The sequence below is a fragment of the Buceros rhinoceros genome, unplaced genomic scaffold (genome assembly GCF_000710305.1).
Source record: "Buceros rhinoceros silvestris isolate BGI_N320 unplaced genomic scaffold, ASM71030v1 scaffold1792, whole genome shotgun sequence".
NCBI lineage: Eukaryota > Metazoa > Chordata > Aves > Bucerotiformes > Bucerotidae > Buceros > Buceros rhinoceros.
This window is the reverse complement of record NW_010399284.1, coordinates 65,395-74,002: the sequence shown is the minus strand read 5'-3', so window position 1 is coordinate 74,002 and position 8,608 is coordinate 65,395. Positions and strand designations below refer to the sequence as shown.

At 41.1% G+C, this 8,608-nt stretch overlaps 1 protein-coding gene across 1 annotated transcript in view; it reads left to right on the top strand.

The window, feature by feature from the left end:
- Window positions 1–596: 596 nt before the first annotated feature.
- MSRA (methionine sulfoxide reductase A) overlaps window positions 597–8,608 on the top strand; it is a gene marked incomplete at both ends in the record, with an annotated part of 60,815 nt that continues 52,803 nt past the window's right edge. Inside the window, one exon of the mRNA XM_010131382.1 lies at window positions 597–669. Within this exon, the coding sequence (XP_010129684.1) occupies window positions 597–669 (73 nt within the window). The remainder of the gene's footprint in view (window positions 670–8,608) is intronic.

The following is an 8,608-nucleotide window of genomic DNA, read 5'->3' as shown; positions in this document are numbered from 1 at the left end:
ACATTACATTAATTTCCTCCAGGTTGGGGACATAGATGAGTCTGGTCTGCCCATGATGGTAATTGGTAAGGGAGCTCCCTGTACACTACCTTGAGCTTTTCCATCTCGTTTTCTTCCCCTGTCCTGTCGATGAGAGGGAGTGGGAGAACAATTGGGTGGGCATCTGGCAGCCAGTCACGGTCAACCCACCACATTAGTGCAGGAAGTACACGTAGTTCGTGCTTGATCATGTAAAAAAACCTTGTGCTTGAGCATCAAGGTGTCCTGGCAGCAAAGAACTCTGATTTCCTTGCTTTTTCTGCTTACTTGTGGAGGTCTCTTTCAAGAGTTCTCCAGCTTTGACAGTGATTGCTACTGCATATTGCTTGGTACGCATGTGCCATGTTAGCATCACCTGACTTGTCTCACCGCTAAACTGAAATGCATCTCCAGTTTATGTCCTGGGATGTAAAATAGGGAGTGTGATGTTCCTCATATTAGTAAATTGTACAGATTTATAAAACAGACTTCGGGTTTCAACAGAACTGTAAGAAAAAACAGATGTTTTTATGCAAAGCATATATTCTATTACATTTTGACTTTTTTTTTTTCCCCTTCTAGATAAACATCATGTCAATGGAAACAGAATGGTAGAACCTTTCCCAGAGGGAACACAGATGGCTGTATTTGGTAAGACAACAATTTTAAAATAAAAGCTCTGAGCTGCATAGTCTTACTGCATGCCAAATCTCTTCATTTCAGCCTGAGTCCTCAGAGTTTTAGAGTCTGGGCTACTATTGCCATTTTCTTATCACCACAGTCAGCTAAAGCCACTGATCATTTGGGAAGGCGTCCATTCCCCAAAGGAATTATACTAAAGAATTTTCCTGAGGTATATAAAGAGAAAATTTAAACCCTTTTTTTGTTCCATAAAAATTCAAAAATACTAGCTTTTTACATATGATAATTCCTATATGATCATCCATTAGTTTCAAAAAAATTCTGAAGGTGATGCACGATTCTCCAGACCTTAAGTCATGCAAAGAACTCAAACTTGCCCCAAACCAAACCAAACCTGCTGGTTTGTACTTCTGTGAATAGTCCTGTATGCTTCCTGCTGGGTACCAGCAGGTCTGGGAAGGTGGCTGGTTGTGGAAGAGTTGTTTAATTTCATTTTATCTATGTTATTTTCTATGCAAATGTCATTCTTTGAGCCCTTTTGTAAAAACTGAGGAAAATATTTCTCTGGAGAAATTAATAATTTGTGAAAGAAACAGACATCCTAAAGTAGATCAGAACCACCAGTTTTTTACCAAGATACTAACTTTACCCAAATCTGGGAATCGTCCCAGCTGTCATTTCAGAATGGGCTAATGTTAGACCTTAAGGACAAGCCTTTGGCATTTACTGGGGAAGAACAAAGTAGATTTCTATGGCAGTTATTCTTAAAACTTACTGTTATAGAAAATGAAAATTTCCTAACCCTGTTCTGAACCATAAGATTGGTTTGTTTAAAAAAGATATAATTCTCTATTAAATTCTACAGGATGGTGCAAAAGTGCCTTAGGAAAATTATTATATCCTATTAAATGTTTCTCTGTCCGGGATGTTGAAGTAAATATTAAATTACTGCTTGATACACCTGATACATGTGGACTGATGGAGTTCTAAATCATAGTAATGGCAGGTCAGGTACAAAGCAGTCATCACCATTTTTGACCTGGACCTGTTCTTACAACATATATATAAATACTGGCAATTGCGAGACAATGTGTGTAACAACAAATGTGTGAAATCAGAGGATGTACCCTGGTAAGCTGCATTCTGAGGAGCAATACTCTGTAAATGCCCAGTATGATGTAACAGGAAGAATAAATGCAGCCTTCAGGTATGAAATCGGGGTATAGTTAGTAGGCATTAGGTGGCGATTTTAAAACCTGCATGCAGGTGTTTCTGAGACACTAAAATATGTTTCATATTCTTTTGAGCAATTAGACAGGATTTATTAACAGCACCAACGAAAAGATGAAACACTGAAACGAACTATTAAAGCAACCTAGAGAATGTGCATATCATCATGTTGTCAGACATGGGTTGGGACAGTTTGTGGGGTGGCTCACCAGAGGTTCCAGATGTTTCAGGCTCACCAGGCTGCCAGATGCTGAACCAGAAGGATGAAGGTCTCTTGTAGTCCTGCGGTGTGGATACCTCAGTAGTCTTAGACACAGTGAACCTAGACACTTGTGTCAGCCACCTCATTCACCCCAGATGCTTCCTGAGGTTGTGCGTCAATAGAAAACACATTATGGATCTCCATAAAGGCAAAAATAGTAGAAATTACCTCCCCTACACAATACAGTAGATCTCATTAGATGATCTAATCGTCCCTACTGATGTTGAAGATTGAGTCTGTATTTTATAGGAGAAAGCAGCCTATGTCAATATGGCGTTTTCTCAGTCATTGCGCTTAGAGATGCTGATCTGGTCTAATTTAAAAAAAGAACAGACGAAGCATAAATATTTAAAAAACCTGAGCAGTGTCTGAAGGTTCTCGTGTAGGAACAGTTTATGTATCTGTCTGGAATGAATTGTGGTTCTTAATCTCTTTTCAAAGAGATCTGTATTCACGTCTGAAATATTTAGCAATCCCGTGTGGAATGCAAAGGGCTAAGTCATCCATGGGCACCAGTTTATTGCTTCGAAAATTATCTTTTCAATTGATTAGTGAAAGAAAATCATAGTAAGTGTTAACTTTCCTGTGGAGCTAATGTTTCTGTAGTTACCATGGTGGAAGAGGAGAAATGGCTTGTGGGTGTCACCCTTCAGTTAGTTAGGGTCATGAATTCTCCAAGGTCTCTTTAGAGTTCCTCTAATCCAGTATTGCCTTTCTGCCAGTATCCCCTTGTCTGTGGGTTTTGGGAGCATAAGAAAAATCTTGGAGTGGTGGAGTGAAAAATTGCTTGATATGTTTTTTGGAGCTAATGGAAAATGATTGAATGTTACGTTTGGAGTTTTAAGGTTAAGATGGTGGTAGAGATTCTTCTTCAGATTTCTTACAGCAAGCAGGGTCCGAGAGTTGCGGTACAATCGGGTATTGAAACAGTCTTCACTGTTCACATTTTTTTAAAGCTTCTCCTTTATTTCCCGTGTGATGGTCAGATCAGTTTTCCAGTGGTTGTGCTGGGTGTTGGTGTGAGTGCTTCTATCAGTTAGACCATAATGTGTAAAATTTCATAGAAATTAATAACCTACCTACAGAATTTCGTTGGAAGAGCACAAAATCTTACTGAACAGCCTCCTTTGAATCATTACTGAGAAACTCTTGTGTGCATATCAAGGCTGGTAACTTCTATCATTTTTCCATTGCCCTAGATTTTCCACAAGATTGTGATTGCAACTGTTAGGCAAGGTGGTGAAAACTCCTGCTGCTGCCATCTGTGCTGTGAATAAAATGGAAAAACCTTCATGTTCTTAGGTTTACTATTAGACCTGAAACATAATAGTATACAAACATGGCTCCGGTGGTAATTTTTGCATTTGTTGGCATTGGCATCCCATTCTGATATGAGGTATAGAAAAAGGGAGCCACAGTTCACTTTTGCTACCTCCAAGCAGGGCACTATTTCCCGGTCCCATGTGAATGGGAATGAAAGGGAGGGGAAGAGTCATTTCAGCAGGGGCTGTTGGGACAGGACAAGGGGTGATGGGTTAAACTGAGAGGGAGATTCAGATGAAAGAGAAGGAAGAAATTGTTTCTGCTGAGGGTGGGGAGACCCTGGTTGTCCCAAGAGGTGGGAGAAGCCCCATTCCTAGCACCATTCCAGGTCAGGTTGTCCCTTGGGGCTCTGCTCAACCTGCTCTAGTTGCAGATGTCCGTGCTCCCTGCAGGGGGTTGGACTGGGTGAGCTTGAAAGGTCCCTTTGCATTCAAACCATTCTGTGATTCTATGATTCTATGAAGCTCTCAAAGAAGAAAATTATTATCTGCTAGTACTTCTTCACCTCTGATTGTTCCTCATCCTATCTGTGTATGCTCCTGTTAACAGCAAGTACTTTGTATTTTAGGAGTCTCTAAGCTAAGGGAAGAACTGAGCTAATCTGAGCTAGCTGATTTTGACTCCACCTTAGCAAGAGAGGGTTTCTCACAAGTCTTTTCCAGAATCATCCTTTCATCCTTTGACTGGGATTGCTCAAGAACAGGTCTGGAAAAGCAGTAGTTGCTAAGAAGCAATTCCTCTTAGAAAGATCTACAAAAGCTAAAAGATGGAAGATAACTGTATGATTTTATAGATATAGCCTGCTTACAGTGAATTTTCCTACTGCTTGACTGGTTTTAGATGCACCACTAAAAATAACACTATAAAATGTAGTGCTGGGTTGTAAACACTAATCCTTTTATGTGCTTGCAAAATGTGGTTAGATTGTGTTACATTGCTCCACCTTCTGCAAAACCTCCTTCAAGATGCTCTTACTACTGTTGCATTATTTACTTTATGACATGACTTCTTGTTTTGATGAAGGAACAGGGTGAATGTACCTGGGTCATTGTTCTTGCAGCTTTCCCATTTATAACAGGACCTCACTGTTTCCAAAAGACGATTTAAATGATCTTGAGTTTCACTGTCTGTTTAGCATCATTCAGCTGCCTAAGATACCCCTGTTGTTCATCGGGATAAAGAAATGTGCCCTTGTTTCGACAATGGCGAAGAAGCTGGATTTTAAGGGTGAGGATGACTCATTAACGGAAATCTTTCAATACTCACCTCAGTGACTTCTTGATCCAGTTTTCCAGCTAATATGGAAGAACTAAGAGCGCTGGAGGTGTCCAGGCACTGCTCACAGCCTCACTGGAGACACTGTAGAATACTGTATCAAAAATCTTTGTGTCTCTTGAAGTAATGAGAGGGGTGTATTCCCAAGTTCAGTGACTGAAACAGATAAAACTCCAGATGTTACCTGTTTGTGCTATGGATGGTGAAGAAGCTGTGCAATAAATTCCTGTCCAGAAAGTTTTTAATAGCTTTTGTGCTCATAGGTATTTTCAGTTAATGTATTTTGACCAAAAACCTCATGAAAAGTCAAAACCTGAACATACAATAGAGGTCAGTGGTCAGTTATGGGGTCTCGAGGGTATGTGCATGTGTGTGTGGAAGTGGTGGATGTGGAGAGGAACTATAGGGCTGCAATTTAGAGTCTAAAATCAACTTCTGGATAGAGGTGTAAAAAATGGAAAGAAATGCTTCAAAACTGCAGAACATACAGAACTTTCAATCAATTAATGTTCCCATCAGTACCGTTATCATTCTTTGTGGATTTTAGACACACTGAACACACTGCTGTGTTATGCTCAGAATTATTTCTTGTTGGTGTTTAAGTGCTTGTTCTTCTGAACTGCTGCTGTTGCAAGACTCAAGTTTATCCCTATATATCCACATGATGATTAAATGTGATATAAATAATGATGATATATTCACTGCACTTTTTATGCTCCCTTTTTCCCCTAAGAGGCAGCGTTGTGTGTATGGTGCATGTGTAGAAGGGCTCTTATTTACCTTTAGTAAAATCTGGCAATAGTTCAGGTTTGTAATTAGAACACTTTCAAAATACAGGACTAAACTGTGTGGTGTTTGCTTGACATATACTGACTAGGAATGGGATAACTGATTTCTTGATGTAAACAAAATATAGACAGAAGTAGGATGGTAAGTAACTGGTACAACCTAATTACAGACATTTCTGAGTTGGCAGATGCGTCCAAACTCATTCACCTTCTGCTCTGCACTAGTTAGGCAGCACCATATTCCAGTAATTCTGCAGATCCACATTATTGTACTTCACCTGAGTTATTACAACCTATTGAGAGTCGGATGTACCCTATACATCGCCACAATTCCCACTGCTTCCATTTAAAAAGGAAAATGGGATTACACCAAGACAAGCCCTAGATAGAGCCTGTTCCACTGCCCCTGCAGTGCAGCATCACACCATACCCGGGAGGCTTATGCTGTTGGAAGGGTGAGCTCCTCAAACCAGACCTGCTCTTGGGTGGGTCAACTCCTTCTAAGAAAAGCTTGATCAGGGCAAGTTTTCAACTAAAGGAAAATAATTTCACTTGAAAGTGGGATGATGTGTTAAAGAATGGAACACTTCAGGTAGTTTCTTGTACTCATCCTGAAACAGCAGCTGGTGTCTCTGTCAGATAAGAAAGTGTGTTAGAAAGCCTTTTGGTCCAATTGAATTTTCAAGTACCGTGTTTTTACAATGAGCTCTGCACTTTTCACCAGAAAGAGGAAATCATGGGAAAAAAAGTTTGGACCCCAAGCAAAATGCTTCTTTTGTAGGCAGTAAAAATAGAACCAACATTTTTTTCTTTGTTCTCGAAGAAAAGGAAGAAAACTTTAAACCATGCTACGTGTCAGAAGATATATCTCTGTCTGAAGAGAACGTATGACTTTATGATGTTGAGACAGGTGTGTGTGCTGTGACCTGAATTGTGGGAGAAACTTCTCCAGCAATATTACCAGATGTTACAAGGATCATGCTCTGGAAGAATTGAGAGCCAGAGGGAACATCTTCCAGAAGGGGTTCATGTTTCTCATTCTCATTCTCATTCTCTTTCAGCATCTTGGAAAAGTGAAGGAACCTGTTAATTGGCTGGATTTGTAAAACACTGAAGTGTTAATGCTGCCCTGTGTTCATGAGATGGCGTAAAAACAGACACTGAACTTTCTGCTGTTCTGCAGTGAGAAAATAAACCTGTGAGGACTTTGCATAACGAAGAGGGATTGCCTAAAGGAAGGCTGCTCCATCCCTAAGCCAAACCGTGTTCCTGTTCCTACCTTTGCAGTGTGTTAAGGAAATACAACCTTAGTTCCCACTGCTTTTTTAATTTTCCAGATACTGACTTATAGTCAGTGTCTTTTTGTTGCCTCTTCCAGAGAACTGAAACACAACCCAGTTCCATGCCTCTGCTGTCTGGTCCTCGTTCATTCTTATTGCCACCAGTGCCTAAAGAATTTCTTTGTTGAAATCTTGCCTGAAGTATGATGCTCTGGTTTGTTGGTTTTCAGAGGTTCTGTCACAAAATCATAGAGTCATCTGGTTGGAAGAGACCTTTAAGATCATCGAGTCCAACTGTTTGCCCTGCACTGCCAGGGTCCCTAAACCATGTCCCTCAGTACCACATCGACACGTCTGTTAAACACTTTCAGGGAAGGGGTCACCACTTCCCTTGTGAAGCTGTTCCAATGTTTCACAGCCCTCGCTGTAAATAAGTTTTTCCTGATATCTAACCTAAATCTCCCCTGCACAACTCAAGGTCATTTCCTCTCGTCCTGTCACTTTTTATATGGGAGGAGAGACCAACTGTTACCTCACTGCAACCTCCTTTCAGGCAGTTGTAGAGAGGCATCAGGTCTCCCCTTAGCCTCCTTTTCCCCAGGCTAAACAACCCCAGATTCCTCAGCCACTCCTCATAACACTTGCTCTCCAGACACTTCACCAGCTTTGTTGTCCGTCTCTGAACGCGCTTCAGCACCTCCATGTCCTTCTTGAAGTGAGGGGCCCAAAACTGGACACAGTATTTGGCCTCCCCAGTGCCAAGTACAGGGGGACAATCACTGCCCTCCTCCTGCTGGCCACACCAGTGCTGATACAAGCCAGGATGCTGTTGGCTTTCTTGGCCACCTGGGCACACTGCTGGCTCATATTCAATCAGCTGTCGACCAGCACCCCCAGGTCCTTTTCTGCTCTGCAGCTTTCCAGCCACTCCTGCCCAAGCCGGTAATGTTGCAGGGGGTTGTTGTGGCCCAAGTGCAGGACCCAGCACTTAGTTGGTGCTTGGCAATTGCCAGGCAATGTTCTCTGTTTAGGATTTAAAAGTCTAACCAGAGAAGCCCTAAACTCAAAATTTTCCCCTATGCCTGTTGTAGAAAAAAGTAATAAATGCAGCAATACGCACAATTCTGAGACCATTTAAAAATACAAATCTTAAGACTCGATTTCTCTTGTCCTGTAGCAGGTCATAGGCATTGTGCGTTAAGTGCTGGTGGTCTGGTTTGATAGTGTTGTGCATCAACTTTGTTGTAGTGCGAAAGGCCAAGTGCAGAGCACTATGCAAGACAGCCTGAGATAAGAACAAAATGCTACAGTCTGCCTGGTCTTTGCCAAGGACGTTCCCTGACATTTATAAACACTAATAAGGGACACTAAAATATCCTTAATGCAAAGCGAAAGCTGTCCTTGATCAGTGCATCTCTTTATAACATTCTGTTATTTCAAAGGATCCACATCTCCTTTTTCTTTTTGCTTCTGAAAACAAAAATAATGTGGCCTTCAAACACAATATCTGTCCTTCTCCATCAGGGACTTGTTTATGTTAATTTAACTTTCTTGAGGTGATGAAGAATTGAGCTTTGTGTCGCTTTCCACTTACAGCATGTGTCGCACATTAGTGGAGAGCTGGAGGTTTTTAGAAATAAATCAAATTGCAGCTTTTCAATCAACATCATTCACCTTAAATGAGCCATTTCATTATGTTTTGGGGACTTCCCCACTGAAACAAGTGGAAGAGACATAGTTAATTTTCATGGGTTTTGGCATAAGTCGCAGTGATCTCCCAACAGCAGGAA